Source organism: Rhipicephalus microplus, chromosome X (assembly GCF_043290135.1).
Source record: "Rhipicephalus microplus isolate Deutch F79 chromosome X, USDA_Rmic, whole genome shotgun sequence".
NCBI classification, from domain to species: domain Eukaryota; kingdom Metazoa; phylum Arthropoda; class Arachnida; order Ixodida; family Ixodidae; genus Rhipicephalus; species Rhipicephalus microplus.
The window spans coordinates 221,594,305-221,620,771 of record NC_134710.1 but is presented as its reverse complement, the minus strand read 5'-3'; the positions used below and the strand labels follow the sequence as shown (position 1 = coordinate 221,620,771).

Sequence of the window (26,467 nt, the reverse complement as noted above, 5' to 3'; positions counted from 1 at the left end):
CTTTAGATTTCCAAAGGCTATTATAGCTTTATCTTGTTGGCAAAAAAAAAAAAGAAATCCACCCAGAATATTAGTGAGATGAAACATTAGCTAACTTTTGACCTCAATAATGTTAGATTGAGTGTTATTGAAATTGGGTGAACTTAAAAATCGACGATGGTCTGAAGGTACACGCCTTTAGTTAAAAAAAAACATCCAGCCTCAATTATACTACAGTTGGATGAAACTTAAATTAAAATTCAAATGTACAAGAAACTAAAAAATGTATTCAGACCCAATGGCATGCATGGAGGTGGGTGGTAGGGGGGTGCCACCCCCCTCCCCTTTATTTAACTTCTAATTCTGCCCCATATCTACAGTCAGGCATACCTGTCCCATCATTGTTGAATGTGCAGGGTGTGTTTGATTACATTGGCTGCCGAGAAGCCTTAATGTTGCATAACATGTTTATACTTGCCACCTTTACTCCTGAGAAGTGGGGAGCCAGTGGTGGGGCTTTGTGAAAAGCACATCATAGCTCGATTTTTGTTCTTGCTGCCATTGCGAGAGGAGGAGGGCGGGTTCTTTGATGTCAGAACATCTCCCAAAATCTTCTGAACGCTGCATACTCCCCTTTTGCACGTAAAGCTATGCAGGTATTGAAGAGAATGAAAAAACTCTACAGCTTTGATAAAGCAAAATTACTAACATAGTAGCGAAAACAAAGAGGCACAGGTGCTCTTTCTATTTATTTTATTATTGGCAGCGTATAACAACGCACGAAAATTCTGGCTCTGCCACTGGTCGCATCGAAGCCAATGAGAAAATACATGCTGTTTCGCTGGTAAAGATGCAAAGTTTTTGTGCAATGCATTACCTGATGCTTTTGCATCACTACGCTTTTCACAACTTTTTAGCAATGATTTTGCTCGCCATTTTTAACAATAGAATTTCCATGCTGCTTCTAGGTATCTACCCAATATAAAACAGTTTCATACAAACAAAAATTCAACGAGAGTTGGCTGTGCTTCCAGTTGTGCGCTCATGAAATGCCACCCTTAATGTGAGCTGCATAGCACACTAATGTATCGAGGCTACTTGCAAGCCCAAAGGTACTAAACATTAAAGCTTGGTAGCTTGTGCACTATCTATAAGTTGTGGACTAGACAAAGAATTTGTTATTCATTGAACAATCTGGCACCACGAGATCTATATGTGCTATGGTACCTTTAAAGAACAAATACACGTAACTGCCAGTGTGAGTGCTGCGTCAAGAGATAGTAAAAAATGCTGCTTTTACTGTCAAAATACAATGGGAAGCACACACAACTTTGAGATATTTAAATCCTTTTAATAGCTGTTGTGCATACAAAACAATTATGCAGAACTCTGACAAGAAATTGCTTGCAAGGGTTACAAGCCAGAGAGATAAGAACTGTGAAGCTTTTTTTTTTTTTCGTGGCATAAGACACTTCTGCTAGAGCGCTGCCAGCTTGGCTGCCATATCACTTGAGCCAGACTTGGCTGCCACTGAGCACCGCATTAATGCTCTGCAGTGCATGAGTGCTGGCACAATCAGATGGGCTTCTACAGGGCAGTGTCGAACAAGAATATTACTGTAAAATCTACTAGTACAACAAAAAATAACACAAAAGCACAGAGTTTTGATACTACACAATTAACAAGTGGAAAGCTCCAAGGCAGGGCCTCAATAGAGTACCCACACAACATAACAGTTCTATCTACAAGATGCTTATGTGAAAAGGTGACAACCACAATGACTCCATGCTGGTGTAAAACATGCAACATTATTTCTTTATGAAGTACATGAGCATGAAAAATAAAAGCACACATATATGCAGTGCAACAAAGAAACATGAACAAGCAAGGTAAACAAAAGATGAGTCTCACCAATATGATAACTAGCTAACCATCACGGTTGATGAGGGCTGCCTAGTATGGAATACATACACGAGCTCAGGAGCAGAGCTTTGAGCAGCAACATTGTGTAAAAGAACAAACTGAGAACTGTCTCTTACAGTGAAACATGCTACACTTTATATACAGTAGACTCTCAGTAAATGGAAATCTGTTAACAGAACTGTTGCATAAGTGAAACAACTGCCTCCGATACGATTGGTTTCGTACATATGTTCTGCTCCTCTGTTCCTCTCTCAGTAAATGGAGCTCCTGTTAAATGTAACATGATTTACAGGTCCCTTCAGGTTCCATTTAATAAGAGTAAACTGTATATATATAAATATATATATATAAATTGCCTGGCAAACAGTGTACAGGTTAAAATGGGCATCATAATATATGTCACCACGCAGTCATGTAATTAAATGTTGCATGGCATAGGCTAGCCAGAAAGCAGATATATTTTTCACTCTGACAGGTCTTGTAGATACAAGTGAAAGACTTTTATTGCTCTCAGTAAGTAGGCCACTAGGCCTGTAAATTTCCTATGGTTAAAACTGCCGTGTTAACCACAGGCGTAGCATTAAATACCTCCATCTACTCTGCCCTTTTTTATGTTCGATTTGATTCGGTTAGTAGGACTTAGATGAAAGTGTCACCAGAAACTTGCCTAAAATAAGGAAGGGTTGATTACACATGAAAAAAGCCACTATGTTGTGGTGGTTGTGTAATATATTGCGTTTTTATGTTTTTTGGATTCAAGGAGAGAAAGAAAAATCTAAAGAGTACAACAGAAACACAGCGACGCAAGTAGCAGCATGACAGAGCAAAGCAATACACTTCACAGAAACAAGGAGGGAGGGGTCGAAAATAATTGAAGCCATATGGTGCATAGTAAGGAGACAGTTATGCTAGCTCAGTCTGCCCCTTTGGGTGTTTGATAGTAATTGTGTGAAGATAACTTGCATCAAGAATAAAAGATGAGAGCATTAAAGTGCTGGACACCACATGAATGACATGGTCTATGTATAACATGTGAATCACTGGTTTGTGAATGAGAGGAACTGCGCACACATTGACGTACCAAAGGGCTGTATAAAATCAATGTTACCATGAATGAAGAAGTGTCCATACATACAGTAACACATGCCACATATAGGAGGAAAGCCTAAGCCGTTCTCCACAAGATAAGCAATGAGATTCTCTGCTTCTAGCAATGCATACATCAACTTACCACCTATAACTAGCTAGAGCTTTAAGCATAAATTGCTTCAGTTCACACTGTTTAGAATGTAGAAGCTATTTTATACAGATGAAAAGCAAGTAGTAGGTGCTCAAAAACTACTCCTACACTGCCACGCTTTTAGTTGCACAGAGGTACTTGCATCTACTAGAGCAGTTTAGCACACAGATATATATACCTACATTACTGACGATGGCCACAAATCACAGTTCTAGAAAGTCATACGAACAACAACAATGAAACACAAGCAAGAGCCAGTAAAGAGAAAAAATTACAACTGGCTACACTTGCATTTTAACAACACAGTACATTGTCTGCAAGACAGTTTCAGCTGTGACAAATAACCTAAAGCTGCCCATACTTGACTGTCAAGCATGCACTGAAAATCCACCTATAAAAGTCACTGCTCTACAATGCAGAATAATGTATAAAACTCTTAGCAGTGCATACAACTATCTTCCACTCAATCCTGACTGCTAAACCAGTAGTCAACAATCTATAAGCAACAACAAACAAAAATAGTACTAGTAAAAATACACAAACCAACATGTCTATGTCACCAGTTACCACACATGCTAATTAAAACAAAAATTGTGCTAAGACAGTTGTGCCACGAAGAGTTGCTTCATGAAGGCTGATCAACATGAGACATGCTAAAGAGTAAATGCCCATTCTGAGGGGTCCTGAACCACTCTAGGCCTTGGTAAAAGTGCAGTCTATATCAACCAACACTGCTATAAACAAATCAATTGAATTTTGTAGTTGTTTGCAGCATGAAATTTTATAAGCGGCGCGATAAGTTGCCGCTTCTTTGAGTGCCCTCTCTTCATACAGAGACTTGTCCTCTTTTTTAAATTGCCAGTGTCTGCTATATTTTGTGAATTATCAGATTGTTGCTAATGGTCGATAGCCAACAGAAATCAAGAGCGGCGTTTGAATTAGCTGTGTTTCTTGCCATGGTGTGTCAGCATATGGTGGCACCACACTCTATAGTGTGCTAAAATTACATAACAGCAACACTTGTACACACTAAACTTGCTCAGGGAGTAAGTGAATGCATTTCATGACCAATGCAAGAGTTCATGACATGCAGTGATGTAGCCTTTCGCCCCTTTGTAGCTTCCATCCCACTCGTAGGGACAAAAGAAGAGAGAAAGCACTTGAAGCCTGCAACCAGTTCTTGCAACTCTGCTCATTGTGACGGATTCAATATATTTTTGCAGCAATTGATTCATGACGCAATAAACGCCAATTTAATCTTTCTGTGTCCCTGTCTTTATTTATGCACACGAGTTAAAACTTGTAGCTGGGCGAGTTGGTTCGTACTTCAAGGTTTATCGAAAACCTGGTATGAAGGTCATTTGATGATTACATGAAAAAGCTTTTCAGGACCCCTTCAACATTTATGTGCTTTCTTTTCTCACAGCCAGGTACTTAAGACACACTCAAGCAAACACACAGTAAAAGCAAGCAGTGCACCACGAGCCCCCATATGCACATGCAACTAGGAATTCCATGGCGTACATAACTTGCCATGAATAACATATAAAAAAAAATTAATAGTAAAACATCAAGATAAGGGCTGCTTGCTATACATTTATAATAACAGTGAAAAGAAAAGAACAGAAAGAGGGACAGGCGGAGAGAAGCTTACGGTACAAGCACTTGTCCTGTAAGCTTTTATTTGTCCAGTGTTTTTTCTTTTCTTTTTTCCATTTCTTTCCTACAGTTATCAGCATCAATACAAAAGAAAAAAAAAATTTGCATGTTCAAAGAGCGATATTCTGTTCATACAGAATATAACCTCTGTAGTGACTAAAAGGAACCGTGTCATAACTTTACCATACTGAAGCTTTGAAACTAGAATAAACCCAGAAAACTTTTTCCTGCACCATTAACAAAAGCAAATAGTGTTTCTGTTCAGTTTGATTGATATGTGAGGTTTAACGTCCCAAAACCACCATGTGATTAGAGACGCCGTAGTGGAGGGCTCCAGAAATTTCGACCACCTGGGGTTTTTTAACGTGCACCCAAATCCGAGAACACGGGCCTGCAACATTTCCGCCTCCATCAAAAATGCAGCCGCCGCAGCCGCGATTCGATCCCGCGACCTGCGGGTCAGCAGCCGAATACCTTAGCCACTAGACCACCGCGGCAGGGCTGTTCCTGTTCTGTACACTTTTTGACAATGAAAACTGGTTTTGAAAACATGTATGGCCTTCTTACACACATGCCAATTTTACAAAGAGAAAAAACTCCCCATAAATAAAGTGCACAGCAATCACACTCGCCTCACTGATAAGGTGCCATTGCTTCTTTTTAAGCCAATTTAATTAAAGTAAGACAGGAAATAAAATAATGCCTAGTATGCAGTGAGCAAACATGTAGCTTCTTTCTCTGCGTCATATTAAGTGGGAAAAAAGGGAAGGAGAGGGGGGTGAGAAGGCTAGTCTTTTGACGTTATTTTGGTGGACAGTGTTAGCTGCCTACTGTCAAGGCCAACCGTGCACACTCACATAAAACATGCAATAAAATATTTCACAATTCGCATATTTGCTTCTCAGCAACACATCTTTGCCTAACTAATGACAGCAATAATCATCGAAAAAAAAAGATGTGCTCTCTGTACATGCTGGGACTCTTACACGTGGTTTAGTCACAAGAGCCGTATCGTGCATGTAATATTATAGAAACAAACTATGCTTGAGAGGCAAACTGTCTTAAAGAAAAAATAGCTTTACAATTATTAGAACAATTTATTTAGGGAGGGCACCCAATACTACCGAGACGCCCAATACTTTTATCTAGAGGTAATGGTAAACAGTTCCATCAAGCAATTTTAGAACTTATATACCCGTATTCAGTCAACCTGGGATGGCCACGTGAAAACGGAACTAGCTTGCTTAACAAAATTTGTCACAGTCTGCCCCCATTACAGGTTAGGTTTATATACTAACATAACATACACCTATAAAATATGACCAAATTAAACCGTGAGAAAAAGAAAAAGCAAGGGCTGGTTTATTTTTACATAAAATGGTTTACAATGCCTCGACTGCTTCATTTCAACTTGAATGTCTTTCATTTATTTTTCATTATAATATGCCTACAGTATACAAGAGCATCATATTATTGTCAGAATTTCGCATTTGAAAACAATATGGATAAGAGGGACGCTGTAGTGGAAGGCTCCAGAAATTTCGACTGTGTTTGTTTTTAAAGAAAAACTGACACAAAATTTTGAAGGCAAGATAATGAGTCGGCTAGATTTATGTGAACAGACACATAATCTACAATATATGAAGGGAAAATACGAAAGTGTTCTGATAAGTACTTGGCCTGACTGTAAGAGCGCGAGGCTATCGCATGAGACATATACTAACATTGAGTATGCTCTCTTAGAAAGATACATGCAAAGGTCTCGACGAATCGGGCCCATGGTTTTGTTTTGGCTGCTTGAGGAAGCAGACTATTTTTGTGTGTCCATTAGACAATAGAAAGAGACCAATATCGTTCGGCGATTCGATTCTAGTTTTTGGGAGAGAAAATGCGCAGCCCAATCAAGGAGCGACTCGATGCCGACTACGCTGAGTCCTTTCCTTCAATGGCAACCATCAAAAATCGGTTCGAGTTGAAACGAGATCGCAAGTCGGTTTTGGTGAGCCTTGCCCAGGGGCCCTGCAAACTGCTACCACGGCGGATAACGTGGCAAAAATCCACGACATTGTATTGGCATACCGCCGACTAAGGGTGCGCGAGATAGCAGAGTCAGTAGGCATCTCAAAAGACCGCGTGGGTCGTATCCTGCATGAAATTTTGGGCACGAGAAAGCCGTCTCCACGATGTGTGCTGCATTTGCCCACTCAGGACAAGCACGTCCGTGAGACCACTTCAGAGCAGTGTTTTAAGCTGTTTAAGCGTAATCCAAAAGAGTTCCTGCGTCGTTTTGTGACCCTCGATGAAACATGAATCCACTTATGCACACCAGAAACCAAAGAACACTCGAAGCAGAGGACTACGCCTGGAGAACTTGCTCAGAAGAAGCGAAAGACTACTGCATCGGCCGGAAAGATAATGGCCACCACTTGCTGGGATTCTCAAGGCTTGATCTTCGTTGAATACCTTGAGAAGGACAAAACGGTAACAGGACCCTACTACACAAAATTACTGCACCGATTTGACACGGAATTACGAAAAAAAAAGGTCACACTTGGTGAAGAAAACAGTGCTCTTCCACCATGACAATGCACCAGCTCACACCTGCACCATTGCCATGGCCAAGATGGTCGAACTGGGCTACGAAGTGGTGCCCTATCCAGAGTATTCTGGAGATTTCGCCCACAATGATTCCTTCTTGTTTCCCAACTTGAAAAAGTCACTTGCCACCACAGAGCCTGCTTTGCAGCTCAGGAGAAAACCTATTTTCATGAAGGAATCAAGAAGTTGGAGGATCGCTGGGTCAAGTGTATAGAGTGGAAAGGGGACTATGTTGAGAAATAGATACCATTCCCAAACTTTGGTTTTTCTTTCAAAGGCTAAGTACTTAATGGATCACCCCCGTATATACTAGAACATGTTTAATATCAATTTTAAACTGCCTACCACGTGACTGAGTCAGACGTGCAGCGCCTCGCAATACCTTTATCAACATGATATTAGCGTAAACAAACATGCCACGAGTCTGTGTTGGCTGGTTGTTTTGAGCCCATGTCACAATCTTGTGTCGTCACATGGCCAGCTGTGTTTACCTAGCCACCGGATGTGCTCCTGCCTAGCTTGGTGCTCTTTTAAACCGAAACTGCGACTGGGTGCTCTAAAGACTTTTCTAAATGAACAACCATCGCCCACTCACCCGAACCCACTGAAAAAAGAAAGGGAGTTTTTGTGTCAGTGCTCCTTCAATGTGCACTGACATCGCACAGTAAAACACAAGAGCAGTGTAAGCCAGAATGGCATGTACACACATTTCAATAACTTCGTTATGTAGTGCAGCACTGACTAACTTGCTTTTAGAACTTGCTTATATCAAAAGCTAGAGGAAATTTTACATCTGTGCGATTTAATATTTGCACATCTAATGCATTTTGAAGAAAAAAAAATTTACCACTGGTAGGTGAGAAATAAAGGGTGGTGACGGTGTTAGCAATGCATACCTGCCAAGTTCAAGGATTGAATTCAGGAGATTTCTGCAACAGGGAAAGGAGGGAAAAGGTCCTGCCAATTTATTTTCCCATCTTTTTCTTGCACAAAAAAAAAAAGGCAGATTATTTTCATGTTTCCACCAGTCGTATGCTTTCGTATTACGAGGCGTGAATGAATGACCATGTGGCCTTTGTGAAGCTAGCGAAACGGCTGCAAGAACATGAGTTTAGCGTGCAGTGATGCTTTACATGACGCGCATGTCATGACTATCATGTTCGCACCAGTCACCTTCATCGTCCGTTTCGCGTCGCGTAATCCTAAATTTGGTGTATGAGAAGCTAGCGAAAAGACCTCGAGCGAATCATGAGCACGGCATGTAGTCATGTTCTTGCATGAAATGCATGTCATGGCTTCCACATTAAGGTTTGTCACTCATGTTCACCATGCAGTCATGCTATACTATACCAGTTTTACGATGTGATGTGAACAAAACCACCGTATGAGCAATAAGACCATGAAATGCAAATCATGACATTTATGATACACTTGTAAGGATTTTCAAGTTATGACTAGTCACTTATGTTTGTCATACAGTTATGTTATGCTATACCAATTTTGGTATCGATACCATTATTTAAACGGCCAGGAGGGCATAAGTTGTAGGTGGCTAGATAGATAGATAGATAGATAAGATAGATAGATAAGACAGATAGATATGCTCAATGCTCAAAGTCGTGGAAGTTCGCTAAGAAATGCTTGGCATTTAAAAAATGGAGGGGGGGAGGGGGGGGGGGTTGTAAACATCGGCGTTGCAGTCTTATAATGGCTTGAAATGGCCAAACACATGACGATAGAGTTTCCCAACAGTAGACGGTACGAGTCTCAAAGAGGGTGTGCAAATATTCGTGTCTCCCAAAATTTCCAGCCGTTAAAACAACAAGCAAAATCTATTTATGCAAAAAAAACTCGCGTATGTCTTCCAGCGACATATGAGGAGGGACAGGATGGTGCAGCCGGCTGTCAGGAAAGCGCCGGTTGAAGCTTCACTTGATGCGAACTAAAGACTGAATGCTAAAGTATAGCCAGAGTACACAAATCGGCAGGAACAACATTACTAGATTTTTCGGATAGGAACGGTAAAACACTTCTAGCTTTATTATACGTCACTGCTTTCAATGTACTGCTGTGTGTCCTCAGCTAGTAGTCTCTAATGATAATAGCATCTCCACTACCGTGGTTTCACACACGGCGGCTGTGTAAAACGGTAGTTCCGTTTTCGATCGGCGTGCCGTGGCTGCGCACGTGCCTCAAGTCATTTTATCTATAATCCCATCTGCCACGGTTTTGTCCGCAGAGTTTGTCGAAGCAATGTCGATTTGATTGGTCAAGCGTTGGACATGCGTGCACTTGCAGAGTTCCGTCACTTACGTCGTCATACATGATCATGTCAAGAGCGACTGCCCTTTCGTCCACAGCGGTTGCGGCAAACGATAACCACGGTTTTCACACTGGACACGCACGTCTTTTCGAAGCTTTGAGTCGGCTGCTCTCGGCCTTCGTTCAACGATTTCAGTACTAAAGTTCATACGACACTTGATGAAAAAAAGTGTTCGGAACATACGAATTTTGGCCCAATGAACATAGTTGGATTCGGCAGGGGAATTTCACAAATTTGCATCTGCCGGTTTTGCACCGTTGAGACTTTACTGTGTTTAGAAAACGTCTCCTAAATTTGTTTACAATAAAACGCAATGAGTTTGCGGGTTCACAAAAGGCCTGGATCGGATTGGGCTACATGGGGCCCGATCACGTGCAGAAATTTCCATTTCTGGGAGCTTTTCCTGAGAACCGTTCAAACGTATGAAGTGGTTGAAATCTGGGAGCCTTCTGAAAAATCCGCAAGACTTGGCAGGTATGGCAATGCAACAGCTTCAGAATTTACTCCTCAAAGGTAGATGCATGTAAGCCTGCGCCAATGGCCAAGCAATCCCGACCGATGTTATAACCTCACAATGGTCAGTGATCCTATAGTTTAATACGACAGAATTCATCCTGGAACATTGCTGTGTGCATGTGCAGGACTATTTCTCCAGTCATGGAGGCGATCGGATGCTACGCTTCCATCGTCTGGGCAGGACATCTCCAGACTTATCAAGTTGCATTCAACTTTAGCATGGACATAAAAATGCTCAAAATTCGCATAATAATGTAGTAATCTTATCGCGACAACCTTCAACGAAACAAAATTTTCTATGGAAAATGTATTAAACATTTAGTAGCTCCAGGCCTTAAGAACACGTCTTCTTAGACAGTGTGTGACAATCTAATATGTGCAATTTCAATATAGTACAGCTGTACTCCTGCTACAAAAAAAAGTTGCAGACAACTAAAACTACTAGATGTGCTAATAACCATGGCTTAAGTACATGCTGACTGTTTACAAAATACAATGTATGTCGCGAAACAGAGCATCATTCTCGGCAGAAGTATCGCTATATCTTTGAGGTGCTCATAGGCTGGAAAGTGCAGTGTAGGAACTAGCCAGCCTATATGTGTATAGGCCTGGGTTAGCAGGTAGAAAGCCTCAATAAAGAACTCGTATTAATGACGTAGTCTTTATGTATGCTCTTTTACAGTGGCCATGCTTTTCACCACTTGGTTACCATTAAAAAAAAAGAGGAGTGGGGTGCCCGAAAAGGTGGCTTTTGTGGCCTCAATTATTGCCAGAACTAGTGCGAGTGTACGAGCACAAGCACCTTTGCTTCCATTTTCTATTTGCTAATCATGTAGTCAATGCTTATGCCTTGTAGGTGAAAGATGTGTGTCATGGCAACGAGAAACGCCCTACCAAAAATCAAATATGGATGCGTTATGAAAACAACCAGTTGGTGCAAGATTTTTAAACACCCCTTTCAAATTTTCCACACCTCGAAAATTTCTGCAGAAAACTAATTGGACAATAAAAGAATGCAGCCTAGTAGTTAATTATATACGTACATGACGTCAGTGCCTCAGTTGGAGGGTTTTTGTTGCTGTACACTAAGTTACAAGCAGAAGTGGCCTCAAAGGCACATTGCATTTTCTTGTTTTACAAGTGATCTCAACTGGCGAGAAAATGATGCTACTTGATTCGAACCACAGATCTTGATTACAATGACCGTGAGGTTGAAAGAAGCTACCATCAACTTTTTGAAGCAAAGAATAAATTCCTAGACCAATAGACCCTTTTATAAACACGGAGAAGTGTTTTAACATGAGAATATTAAGAAGCTCGTGTTGCAGAAAACCCTTGTGTCATCAGCATTGTTAATCAGTTAAAAATCCCAATGAATGCAAAAAATAAATAAAAATCAGAGCTCAAGCTTGGATCAAGTGCAGAAATTCTGCATGGAGAGAAAAATACAGTGTATGAGGCAAGGAGTAATATTAACAAATAAGCATAGAATTGGACCAGTCATCCCCCCATGCAAAATGCACCATGAGTGTGGAGGTCAAGGCTGCCCACTCATTACAAAGGACTCAGCAATGATTGATCATCAGCCACAGCATCAACAAAGTGTGCCGCTAGACAGACACTTGTATTGCCTCGTATTAGCTACTTTGCAGCTTCATAAAATCGTGAATATTTTTATAGTGTAGAGGATACTTAACAACAGCTGTACTTGTGGCAAGTGTCCTAGTGAAGTTTACAGTGACCACTGTCACACAGATATTCCTTCCCTCACTGCACGGCTGATGCATCCACAAAGAAACGAAGCATAGCAAGCGAAATAGAAGGCAATGCACAATAATTTCATCCTGTCCCAAACAATAAAGCGTACTTCCAAATTTTCTGAGGAGTGCACTGCTCGTGTAACAAGTCTTGGATAAAAAAGATTTGGTCAGGGAACTCTTATCTAGATACATGGAAGAAAAGAAATTGTTTTTTTTGGCAATCACGAAATAAAATTTCATTATATTTGTTGCATTCCAAAGAAAAAGTAGATTCTAGAGACTACACAGAACGAAGTAAATATGAGACCACCAAGAATATTTTCTAGTTACAAGAACATTAGAGAACACAAATCACCGGTGAAATATAGGAGAAAGGAAAAAGCGTCGACTTGTATTGCGTCATATAATTTTCTTGTAACATGCACCAACTACCCAGAAGTCTTACTGAATTATTTCCTAGACCCCGCAGTGGTATGGTGGTTATGGTGCTTGGCTGACATAAAAGATGCGTCAGTCATACTTAGATGGAGGCAAAGTGCTAGAGGACTGTGTCCTTAGACCTAGGTGCACATTATAGAACTTGTAGAACTTCAGGTGGTCAACATCTCTAAAGCCCTACACAATGGTGTGCCTCATAATCATACTGTGACTCTAGCACACGAAACTACAGGAATTATATTTATTCACTATTTCCAAATGCTGTTTGTGTTTTTGTGTGCATGCAGTGACATCTGTTGGTGAGACTCAGTATAGATAATTTTGCCGCATCACTTGCGACAGCACTTTTTTGTTACTGAATGTTTATGTGAGATATTTAACTTTTTTATCGTATTTTTGCCCATATAACTCACCCCTGCACACAATTCGCACCCCCCCTTTCAGCTCACCAAAAAAGAAAAAAAAAACTTCTGCGTATTGTTCGCATATTGGATATAGAGAAAAGCCTGTACAAAAGCTACTGCTCAAGCAGTAGAGAGCCCTTGTAGCTTCATAAAGCAATGCAGCCATCCGCGGTTTGCATGGAATCTGTGATGTAGGCTTAGCTCCCTCGACAGTCGCCGCACTTCCACTTTGGCCATCTCGGTCGATACGACGTGACCCCTGCTTCTCATATCTCTGATGAGCTTTACTAGCTGCACCTCTGGCTCAGGGTAGGCGCTGGTCTTGGGGCCACGAAAAGACCTACAATCACGGTGCACAGCTTATAGGCTATCTTCTTTCTCCACTGGCGCACGCAGGAGTCATCTACATCGTGGTTTCCCGCTTCGTGGTTACTGAATTCCTCAGCGACGGCGATGGTCTTAAGCTTGATTAATTGATATGTAGGGTTTAACGTCCCAAAACCACCATATGATTATGAGAGACGCCGTAGTGGAGGGCTCCGGAAATTTCGACCACTTGGGGTTCTTTAACGTGCACCCAAATCTGAGCACACGGGCCTACAACGTTTCCGCCTCCATTGGAAATGCAGCCGCCACAGCCAGGATTTGATCCTGCAACCTGCGGGTCATCAGCCGAGTACCTTAGCCACTAGACCACCGCGGCGGGGCGTCTTAAGCTTTTGCTGGGTGGTGAAGTACTGCCGCTGGACGCTGCGGTATCAGCGAGGTAAAAAGAGCTTACACTCGGTGACAACTTTGCTTGACAGCGCCGTGGAACCAACAGAACCAAAATGCATGCCTGCCACAGCTCCAAAAGCGGTACTTAAGTTCACTGATCCCATTTCATTTGCCTTGCTAAAATAAATACTGCTTCACTTATTATGTCGAACGGTTGCAGGAAGTTGTAAGTAAGACGCAGGTGTTGTTCACATTGAAAATATGCTTTCCTTTTCTATTTCTTAGACAGCACCATCTTTTCGGCAAGCCCTTTTCCAAGGTAAAGATGGCGTCCTGACGTAGGAGAATGTGGAGGGTGGTGAAGGATCCCTGTGCGGCGGCAAAAGTCCAAAAAACATACTATTGTGACAGTGAGGTTTACAATGAACAATCGAATGGCCTCTTGCTAAAGCAGAATTACGAGTTGGGCGAGTTGGTGCATGTTCATCGTGAAAATATTCCTCGACGAATGGTCTCTCCCCAAACATTTTTCTAAATGCTTCAACGATTTGACTGATATGTGAGGTTTAACGTCCCAAAACCACCATATGGTTATGAGAGACGCTGTAGTGGAGGGCTCCAGAAATTTCGACCACCTGGGGTTCATTAATGTGCACCCAAATCTGAGCACACGGGTCTACAACATTTCCGCCACCATTGGAAATGCAGCGGCCGCAGCCGGGATTCGAACCCGCGACCTGCGGGTCAGCAGCCGAGCACCTTAGCCACTAGACCACTGCGGCAGGGCGCTTCAACGATGCAAGGAAGCAAAACCTAAATCGGCCACAAGCTGCTATACTACGAGCGGAGCAACACGAATTTGCCGAAACTGCCTCCGTAGTTTTCGCGACACTATTAAGAGGCCTCACGGCACAACACACATTGCTAGGAAGCCGCACTATATAAAAAAAAACGGATATTACTCGCACCCCCACTTGGCCACTGAAATTTAACGGTTTTTGGTGTGGGTTATGCACGCGAAATTATGGCAAATACAATGTCATTATAAAAAGAATTGCCTGTGGTAATCATTTGGGTCAGTTAGCCCAGAATAACCCAATCTACTAGAAAAAGAGAAAGCACATGCGTAATGGCCACTTAGCCATGCTACCTTTTCTGTTTCAACAGCATTCACCGGGTGTTGAAAGGTTCACCAAAGTTTATTATTGCTGCATTGCTAACCAAAGGCAATAATTTGCATATATACATGTGCTTTGACTGGATCGCAAAACAGGAGCGTGGAACTAGTCAGCTGACAGGAAACGTCTAAGTGACAGTGTGACCACTCGAAATCGGCAAAACTCATTAAGAGATGACAAACCATGAAAGCCTCACATGCAACCGACAATATAGAGCTAGTGGAGCTTTCGAAGTTAATCAATAGGCACAAGATAGCCGACATCAGAAGGTCTAACATGGAGAGAATCGAGCAGGCTGTAAAAACCGGCAGAAGCCTAAAAGCTGCGAAGGCAATGTTGTGCATAGGCGAAAATCGGATGTAGAAGGGACAAGGAAGGCAATGTCATAATTAATATGAATAGGATAGTTTAGGTTGTGGAAGAGTTCTACAGAGAGTTGTAGAGTAGCTGAAACAACCAAAATAATATTGCAAGACGCAATAATAGCCCAGAGGAATTCGACATCTTACCAGTACCGACAGGGGAAGTAAGGAAAGCCCTAAAAGGAATGCAAAGAGGCAAGGCCGCTGGTGAGGATAAGGTAACAACGAACCTGCTGAAAGAGGGTGGAGAAATAGTGTTACAAAAACCGTACATATTAAGTGTCTCTTGACAGGAAGGGTATTACAATCTTGAAAGAATGCCAACATAACCTTAATCCATAAGAAAGGAGATGTCAAGGACTTGAAAAATTACAGGCCGATTAGCTTACTGTCTACTATTTACTATTTACAAACTATTTACAAAAATAATAGCTAATAGAGTTAAGGCAAGATTAGAGTTAAATCAACCAAACTTCTTTCTCCACAGCAACTGAAGCGCAATTTTTTCAGTCATAAAAAACCAACCAGCCTAATACCTCACTTTGCTAACCAAACAGGATTTCGTACAGGCTAGTCCACAATAGACCATATTCATACTATCAATCAGGTAAAAGAGAAATGCGCAAAATACAACCCACCCCTACACATAGCTTTCATACATTATGAAAAGGCGTTTGACTCAGTCAAGACATCAGCAGTAATGCAGGCACTACAAAATCGGAGCATCGTTGAACCCTACAGAAACATACTGAAAGAAATCTACAGTGGATTCACAGCCACAAGGAAAGCAACAGAATCCCAATAAAGAAGGGTGTAAGACAGAGAGACAATTTCTCCAATGATATTCACTGCCTGTTTACAGAAGGTTTTTAGAACCCTAGATTGGGAAGAGTTAGGGATAACAGTTAAAGGAGAGTATCTTACTAACCCGAGATTCACTGATGACATTGCCTGGATGAGTAACTCGGGGGGGGGGGGGGGGGGGGAGACGAATTGCAGCTCATGATTATTTGACTGGCCACAGAAAGAAAGCAGAAAAGTAGGTCTGAAAATAATATGCCCAAAACTAGAGTACTGAGCAACAGTCTCGGCCGTAAACAGCACTTTGCGATAGGTGGAGACACACTGGAAGTTGTAAAAGACAGCTAGTGTACATAGGACAGGTACTAATCGCGGAGCCAAACCATGAGAGTGAAATAACTAGAAAAATAAGGATGGGGTGGATTACATTCCGCAAGCATTTTCAAATCATGAATGGTAATCTGCCACTAGCCCTCAAGAGGAAGGTATACAACAGCTGCGTCTCACAAATACTTACTTACAGAACATAAACCTGGAGTTTTACAAAAAGGGTTTAGCTGAAATTGAAAACAATGCCGCGAGCGAAGGAAACGAAAATGATAGGTATAACCTTAAGTGACGAGAAGAGAGCAGAGTTGGTCAGGGAGCAAACCGGGGTTAAATATATCATAGTTGAAATCAAGAAGGAATGGACATGGGCCGGCCTCGCAGCACTTCGGCAGAATAATCGCTGCTCATTAAGGATAACTGACTGGATTCCCAGAGAAGACAAGCACACGAAGAGGAGGCAGAAAGTTAGGTGGGCCGATGAGATTAAAAAGTTCGCAGGTAAGTGGCAACAGAAAGCACAACACCGGGTTGATTGCCAGATCTTTGCCCTGCAGTGAGCGTAGTCAGGTTGATGATGATGATGTGCAACCAACATGGTGACAAACATACACTAAGAGCATGTGCAAGAAAAAACAAGTGCGCTAACAATAAAAAAATTTGCACTCTTCACAGTGAAAAAAGAAACAAAACAAAAACAAGCAAGCCATGAAAATGGTAGCCTTTCAAAGTACTCAACAACAAGAAACAATGACATGGTTGTGCTGATTTGTGATACACAATGTGCTGGCTGAATTGCAATAAACAAATGACAGCATGAGAGAGCAGTAAAACAAGATCCAAAAAAGAATGCCTCAATTTCTTACATGTAGCCCAGAGTCTTGAATTAAGTCTCTCATTGTAGGGACGAAGTGCATACAACAATTGCTGTTGATTAAAAGAGCTAAAAATATAGCAAGGCCTTACAAACATTGCATGCTTTAAACACTCAACTGCATTGTTCTCGAAAGAGCTAAGCTCAACATTTCTAATCTTGATGCAAGCCAACCACACTTGCAAGACGGTTCTGTATATATTTCCTTCCAAATAATAAGAACTGCTGCAAGCTAACACATTCAGTAAGCACTCTTACTCTTTTGGCTCTAATCATGTACTAGTTTTAACTGTGTCACTACAATCAACTTGCTCCAACTAGAACTATAATAAAAGTATATTCAGCAACATAACTGACAATAGCCACCCCCCTCCCCTCTCAAAAACAAATTAAAATGAATACCCTGTCAATGCTAAAACCTATAGCAACATCCAACTATTACATTATTATAAGTGGATCTTGAAGAGTGACAGGCCTATAACAAGCATGCCACTCTTGTTTTTTACATCTAAAATATTTTAAATTTTTAAAACAAGGCCCATTAAACATTGTATCACATTTATGTTACCTCTAATATGCAGAGGAGTGGTTGGGAGCTTTCTTTTTTGCAGGCCAATAGTCAACATGCTAAAAAAGAACGGCATCACATAGCCTCTTTCCCCCTCACAACTGAGACACGTGGCAGTGAAGCCAGGGCTCTGATGTCACCCCGAGGTAACTGGACAAACATTAAACAAACAAGCTGCACAGGCATACCATCCCGTCGGTGAGCTTACGCAGCACAGCTCCTCATGCATCAGATGAGGTCTCCAGCATAGTTAAGAGAAAATTGTCAATGGGGGTGTCTCCAATGAGCTTGAAGAAAAAGAGGTGCTCGAGGCACTTCAGCCCGATGCTGCGCAGAGCTGGAAGCCGCAAAAGTAGCTTGGCAAAGCGCCCTGGTTGGTCTGGGTACTGTTGTCGGCAGTGGTCTTCCAGGGCAGCGTATACTTTCTCCCTTAGAGCCTCCACTTGGTTAGTGCTGCGTAGACCCTTTGCCTCTGCATGACCAGTAAGGACAAACAGCCACTTTCAGTACAAGCTATTGATGGCGATTTGATATGTAGGGTTTAACGTCCCAAAACCACCATATGGTTATGAGAGACACCGTAGTGGAGGACTCTGGAAATTTTGACCACCTGGGCTTCTTTAACGTGCACCCAAATCTGAGCACACGGGGCTACAGCATTTTCGCCTTCATCGAAAATGCAGCCGCCGCAGCCTACAAGTGATCCAAGCCCAATCGCACCTTACTAAATTTCGAGAATTATGATGCCTGTGTACTATTTCACTGCTTTAATTTGTGCATTCTTATACTTAAAAGTACTTTTTTTTTACATTTTATGCAAACAATTGTGACTGAAACTGGTGCTTTAAGTTCACTGCTTTAAGTTGTGCATTCTTAAACTTAAAAGTACTTTTTTTTACATTTTATGCAAACAAATGTGACTGAAACTGGTGCTCCCAACTCTGAAAGAACCAAAAGCTTTTAAAAAGGCCATACCGAGAAAGCTTGATCTATGCAGGCATCACCAAATTTAGGCCAAACCCTGACAAGTTACAATATTGATAGCGCAGGACTGCCACCAAATTTTAGTGCTGCTAAAAATTACATGCATAGTTAGGAGTGTCCATTTCCATTCACACAAAGCTATGAGGAGCTTCATTAACACATATAAATACAGTTAAAACTTAGCCTACCGAAACCCAATTTTAAGGAATTCACAATCGAATGAAGAAATCACCATTCCCTCCCCTCATTTCCCCATAGGGGTCTATGTTGTCATCAACCTGAAGTAACAATGAGGGGTGTAATTAGGAGCAACTTTTGGAGCAGCAAACTGTTATTTTCTAGCACGATAAGCTAACTTTGTAGCAGGTTGAGCAGAAAAAAACATTCATTTTTTATCCCGAAGAACCAATTTGAAACAGTATGAAAAGCCAGGGGCGCAACAGCCAAAATAGAATTTGGGGCAGGTTGTGGGAAAGAAATTTCTGATGAAAGACCGAATCTGGAGCAGTACGAAAACGAAGGCTTACATCTAAAGAAATATATGTACCAAATATTCAACACACTTAGATTGTGCATAGTGAACATGAGTACTGCTATTTAAATTAAACTAGTGTTTTGAATTACCCGACTGAGTAAACAATGAAGTTCACATTAGCATTTGCCGTGCCTGCAGAATCCTTTGACAGACTCTGCGAATTCAAATGTGGCTCTGTCAAGCTGGCGACCTTGAAACTCGAGAGATTCGTAAAACCGAGGAGTAGGAATCGCGAAAGAAAAACTGGCACACAATGTTTTTCTTTGGGGGGGGAAGGGGGCAGCACAACTGTCATTCGCTGCTCCAAATGATTTTCAGCAACTCTTTTAGACCCCAGCATTCACACTAGTATTCAAAATTACGCGAGACATACACGAATGAGTAACTTAAGAAAATACGCTGCATTCAATGAATAGCGCTAACAGCCCCTTCCAAATACCAAGACACTTTTATGCCGTACACCAGTGTACTGCGGTGAAGGTAGCTTAAGCAGCATTCTGCACGGGCTAAAACAAGGCCAAACAAGAACCGCAACACCACCACTACTCCACCCCCACTTTTTTTTTTTTCCCCTGACAGTGGGATTAGCTTTAGGGCCTAACTTCTAGGCGCGTTCGACCAGATAAAGTAACAACGGCGTGCTTGTTGGCCCGGAGACATATCTATCGCTGGGACGCTGCCACATATCAAGCCAGAAAAATTATGTGTCATTGCTATGGCAACAAATGTGGAGGCTGTAAATGACGGCGTTTGCAAAATGCCGACCTTGTTTGCAAGCAGAAAACGTGCCATACATTCTTAACATGCCATACCTGCGTTTACTGACTGAAAAATTCATAGTTCCCGCAAATCGTTGGTGGCTGTGACAACGCTTTTTTTTTTTTTGGCTAGATGTTTTGTCGACTCGCGGATAGGTGTCCACTATGGTCTGCTGACCCATGGGCGCATCGGCGGGTCCCATAGCCCTTTCAGTCACGGCATCCACAATTGTGGACGTGAACTTCAAAGACGTCTCACTGGCCGCCCGTTCCTTCAAATGGCTTGAAACTCAGAGCGCATATTCCTGTAAGCATCCTGTGTGCAAAACTAGCGATCATTTAATTTAATTGTGCTCCGATTGCTCCAGACGATAACTTTGTTGGAGACGCTACCATGTTCGACAATCGTTCGAAGTGCCGTGGTCCAGGACCAACATGAAAAGTATATTTTTCTCTTTTTTAAAACGAATACAACCAAAAAACTAAATATACATGCATTTTGTGCCTAATAGTTGATTCTTTTTATGCAAGTACTGAAGCTGGCAGGTTGCTGAATAATTAGACAATCAATTGCACACTCCTTATCATAAATTAGTGAAACCCAGAAAAAAAAACATTTCTTTTTTTTTTTTCCTGGAGTGTAATACTGAAGGCCATAGCACCATGCGACACCAATTTGACGAGTTTCTAACAATGGCATCATAATGCAGGTCTGAAGGGGATAGAGTTAATATAGACTCTATGGCCAATCCGCGGACCAATAGGCGCACGGGGTTTTTACTTTATCTCATACTTTATCTGATCAATCGCGATTCGCAAGTGTCCTCACCTAACAAGTATACGACTAGCACCGTGTTTTAAGCTTGAGGTCTGCCGCTTGATTGTATTGATGAAGCAAAGTGCAGGCGGCCAATGTGTCCTCCATTTCTCGCTAAAATTAACGCCTGTGAGATAATTTTGAGGCTGGTCGAGCATTTTGGCATAGAGTGGTGCAACTTCAGCAAATTTCGTGGTTTCGGTGCAGCTCGGCACAACGAATGAGAATTGTATCGAATTGGCACAATCGAGGCAGGTGTTGCATCACTGAAAAGGGTATAGATTTAGAAAAAAAATTGTACAAACCACTCAACATCCCCTAAATTGTGCAGAGTGAACACGAGCACTGCTTTTTCAATAAAAGTAGTATTTTGAATCGCCTCACTCAGCAAACAATGATAAACTCCACATTAGCATTTACCACGCTGGTCAAATCCTTTGACAGACTCCGAGAATTAATATGCAGACCGGCCAAGCTGGTGACCTTGAGATTCGGGAAATAGTCAACTTTACAGGAGTAGAAGTGGCGGAAAAAAAAAGCTGACACAATTTTGTTTGATTTTTTAGAGATGCAGAAATGTCATACAGTGCTCCAAGTGATTATAACTTTTTAGACAGCAGTGATCATATTAGTACTCAGTGTTAAGCACACGACCAAGAAATTTTTGGACCGCTATCCCCTGCCACCACAGTCACTTTTTTTTTTCACAATGAGGTTAGGTTTAGGGCACAACCTCTCGCTTCTCAGTTCGCTTGCAAGGCGCGTTTCACAAGATAAAGTGGCAATGGCACATGCCCACGGGCATGGTGACGGTACCGGATATCTATCGCATGTGCCGTTACTATGACAACTAACAAGGTCGCCGGCAATGCCCGCGTTCACAGTACGCCGCGTTTGTTCCCGTGCAGTAATAGCGGCACACGCTTCCAGCTTTAGTTTCTAACATGCTATAGCCGCATTTTCCGACAAGGAAATTCATATTTCTCACGAAGTGTTGCTGGCCAAGGCAACACATTTTTTGGCTTGAAGTTGCGTCGTCCCACCGTTAAATATCCGCCGAGGTCAGCGGACCAATGAGCGCACGGCGTTGTTACTTAATCTGGTTGATCGTGTTTTGAGACTGTCCTGGCCAAATGAGTATATATATATCTCTTACACAATGGTTTCAAGTTAAGGTTGCGTCATCAATCAATCCCAGGATTGATTGATGACGCAAACTACAGGTGGCCAATGTGGCCTACATTTCTTGCTGAAATTAGCACAACTGAAAAAATTTGAGGCTGGTGGGGCACTTTGGCACAACGTGATACAATTTCTGCAAATTTCATGGCTTTGGCGCAGCCTGGCGCAAAAATATATCCAATTGGCACAGATGTTACACCCCTCAATAATGCTAACCACCAAAACAATTTATAGTTTTCCCACAAATGATTAAGAAAAGAAGTGGCAATTATTTTTTAATTTTCACATAGGCTTTCCTACCTGTCTGCATTTTAGCACTATCACATTAAGACATCCAAGTGTCTCTGTCCCGAACCTGGCTTTAGCTTGACGAGACCGAGTGCTACAACAATGCATGGAATAATACATTCAGCACTCAGCAGAATTCTTACAGACCAAATGATTGATATGTGGGGTTTAACGTCCCAAAATCACCACATGGTTAGAGATGCCATAGTGGAGGGCTCCGAAAATTCTGATCATCTGGGGAACATACCAAATGGCACAAGAAGCCGCAGCTCTTGCTTTCACTATTTCGTGGTTTATGCAACAGACGACATTGATCGTCTCCTCACGAATTTTTCGCTCAGCAGTATTACACAGTTACTGCGTTCATTCTCTGCATATCAGTGAACTTTCACAGGTTCACGTGACCACTCACACTATGTACACAGTTGTGTACCCCACTCGTTTTTCATAATTGATCAAGTAGAGGTTAAGAGCAAGATATGCCATACACTGGACGAATTAAATTGCTTACATCATAAATTTGCCTTCATAGAACTTCATTTTGTAGTGTACTGATAGATATATCTCTTTGTTCAAAATGGACATTGTAAAAAATGAATCTGCACTACATTCCAAGACTGAGATTTTAATCTGTTTATGCCAAAAGTAGATATCAATGACTTCAAGGTAAAGAGATATTTAATTACAACTTAATTAGGATGATTTACTGTAATACACATAAATGCAACATTTATCTTATTATTCTCATTGCACTATAATTTATTTACTCATACTGTTGGCCTGTCGGCTGTTACAGGGTGGGTCGGAAGTAGCACTTTGCAAGATACACATTACATGATAAATAACGAAAGGCAATTAAAAAATAGCAAGAAATGTATTGGTAAACAATAAAACAGGAACAGAAACAAATAAAATTAAAATAAAGATAGGCATACACAAAGAAATAGTTCATTTATAGGTTGATAAAATTATTAAACACCATACATGCGAAGTCCGCCAGCTGTGGTACAATCCATAACCGAGCACTAAGTACAAGGATACACAGCTGGACATAAGAAGAATTTTCCGTACATACATGAATGATACAAAACTAAAGACGGAATGCTTAAGAATGATCCCAGAGACATCCATAGATAGAGCATGAGCACATGCGTATACTTCCTTAATTTCGTGCAAGGTTATTTTGAAATTCATATGCACTGGTGCTTTCTCGCGTTAGTAGAGGCAATTAATTCCATTCTGTTATGGTTCTTGCGAAAAAAGAAAACGCGTAGCTGTTTATGTGCATTTGAGGCACCTTGAAGGTACCCTCTTTTCCTCTTAACAGTATTCTACCTTCTGGTGCTATCAAGTACTGATAAGTATTGATGTTGAATTCGTTTTTAGAGACATAGTAAAAGAACTTTAGCCTTGCTATGCGCCTGCGTTCAGCAAGTGTGGGCAAGTTGAGCAAATTAAGCATTTCGGAGACAGAATCTGTAGAAGAGTATTGCGATAAGATGAACCTTGCTGCTCAATGTTGAACTCTTTCCAGTTTCTGAATTAACCCCGACTGATAAGGGTCCCATATTAGGCTGGTATACTCTAGCGTGGGCCGTACATAGGTTAAATATGCAGTTAGCTTAACTGACTGCGAGGCTAAATGCAGTTTTCTTAGCAAGAACCAGAATTTCTTTTCTGCAGTTTCACATACTTTTGAAACATGATAGGACCAGCTTAATTTCTAGGATATGTTTACACCCAAGTATTTCAGCACATCAACCATAAAAAGTACTGATGAATTCATGGCGCAATTGAAGTCAAAGACATGATTTACTTTATTCGTTACGCACAATAAATCAATTTTATTCTCATTTATTTTCATTTTCCATTGGTCGCACCATTTTTCTACTGCCCTCGGAGCATCACTGATCCATTGCTGATCTTCCGGGCTATTAATTTCTTTGCACAGAAGACAATCATCCGTGAAAAGTCGCACCATGATTCTTTCATCTATATCAGAAGCAATGTCATTAATATAGACCAAGAATAGCACCGGGCCTAACACAGACCCCTGTGCAACACCTGACGTCACGTTTAACGGTTCTGATTTAGTATGTTCCACTTCTACATATTGCATTCTGCTCTGAAGGTACGCGGTTATCCATTTCCCCATTTTCTCATTTATTCCCATAACTCTTAACTTCACAAGCAATTCTGCATGTAGCCCTCTGTCGAATGCTTTCGACAGATCAAGACAAATGGCATATATCTGTTTCTTTTGGTTTAAGTTCATAGCAAACTCATTAACCGTTTCAAGAAGCTGTGTTGTGGAAAGGCACTGCCTGAATCCATGTTGGTTAGGCAAAAAATTTGTTGCCATTTTCGATGCACGCGTAAGTTTACTTATATACAACATGCTCAAGGAGCTTGCAGCACACGCGGGTCAGCGAATATTGAGTGCTTTGAAGTAACACTGCAATGATTTGACGCGTTTACCGACAGTCCTTCATAGATGATGTCTAAAAAGATTGATTCTCATTACTGGGTGGTTTTGAAACCTATAGAGTATGCACGCCTTGCCATGCTTAGTGCAGTGATGCCTACAGCATGGAGCACTACATTTATCGTACTTTGATTTCTAGGAAAACATGTCACCTTTGCTTCCTTCACTCATTAAAGGGAACCCACATTTGAACTCAGTGTTGAATGAACAAATGCAATCTGTAGACAATGTAGCTGTAATAAAATTAGCCAGATCTACCTGGCCTGCATTGCCTGGACACTGAGATCGACATAGTTATATGGGCGGCTCTGTGTCCAAGCGGCCCTTACGGACTTTTCACACATGCAGGCCTGAGTTAATTTTCATGTATCGCTACATTAAAATTCTAGATCTCAACCGGCCAAAAAATGCCGCTTGATTTTACAAACTTCATGAATTAAGAAGTTTGTTCAGCATGGTCATAAATTTTTCAAATCGAGTTTTAGCTCTGTACCTAACGGAGACCTCTAACACTATTGAAGCACCCATTTTTTTTATCTGTGGTTTGCGTAGCCCAATAGCTGGAGATAATTTTAGCGTAGGTCTAAGCACTGATATCAAATGATTTAGTATACCAAATCATTTTGATTTAGTATTTTGAATTTTCTAAGTTGAATACCTTAAGATTGCATGCTGTTATGACTGCAGTTTTTGATGCATTACTCTGTCTGTACTTCAGTCTACACAACCAACGAATAAAACATGGGGAGTTGAATAGTGTTGGAGGACTCCTTTGAGGGCCAACACCGACGATTTTTTGACCATGTCAAGATAATGATGTTTTTATGTTCCCAAGACACTCTTGTGATGCACCCGATAGCTGAAATGCTCAAAAAATTCGAAAATAATTTTTAATGGGCAAAAAACCGTAATACAGAAACCTAACAGAGTGCGCTTCTATGTGTGTTGTAATCCTTTGCGCGAACCATGACATACGAGATGGTGGGTGCGTGGCGCGTTTTTCTCCAGCCTTCCTATTCGCCACGCTCGCCAGCAAACAGAGTATTGCCTCGCGCGCCCGGCTGCCGTGAGAAGGCGCGGATTCTGATGGTGGTGGAGACTGCGGCATACAGCAGAGCGCACGGGATTGCAGTGTGCGCATGCTTTTTTTCTGCATAACTATAGGAAACTATTTACTTTGGTCCAATTTATGAAAAAAACCGTGGCAACTACTGCATTTTCATGATGAAAAATTTAAGGAGGTATCAATAGCGTCTGTGGAAGTATTACCTTTTTTTCCATTACAGTCCGTTTTCTCTCGGTGCTAAATAACTCTATTTGAAAAATATGAAGGCATTCTATATGTAGGCTTCTCTATGGAAGAAACTGGACTAATTATCATCATTGAATCGTATTGCTTTCCTATCCTAACTCGTAACTTCAATATTGTATTGCGTACGAATATTTACGATGTGGTCAACCGAAGCGCAGTTACGCTCTAGATAACTAGGTGTTCTGGTCATGTCATTGAACTAAGGTACGTGTGAAGTAATTTAGCCGGAATATTGTATGAGGCTTCGATTAGCTGACCTACATTCACCTCCCACGTCTTTCACAGTGAAAGTGCCCGAGCTGTGGCCGTCTCCTTTTACAGCATCTGAATTTTGATTATGTTTTGGTAGCACAATGGCAATATCAGTGTCTGGTTCATTTACTGTACTCTAGACTGCATCCAAATCAAAGAGTCGCACATACAGCATGATAGCGCTTTT

At 41.4% G+C, this 26,467-nt stretch overlaps 1 protein-coding gene across 4 annotated transcripts in view; it reads right to left on the bottom strand.

Moving 5' to 3' along the window:
* Window positions 1-26,467, bottom strand: part of LOC119187558 (retinoic acid receptor RXR-alpha-B) — a 123,666-nt gene that overhangs the window by 80,353 nt on the left and 16,846 nt on the right. For 2 of the 4 annotated variants that reach the window (XM_037435698.2, XM_037435697.2), the window contains one exon: window positions 1,310-18,139. The exons of the other annotated variants lie outside the window; for them this stretch is intronic. In XM_037435698.2, coding sequence (XP_037291595.1) covers window positions 17,889-18,139 — 251 coding nt within the window. In that variant the 3' untranslated portion in view covers window positions 1,310-17,888. Of the gene's footprint in view, window positions 1-1,309; window positions 18,140-26,467 lie in introns of those variants that run through there. 4 annotated transcript variants of the gene reach the window in all.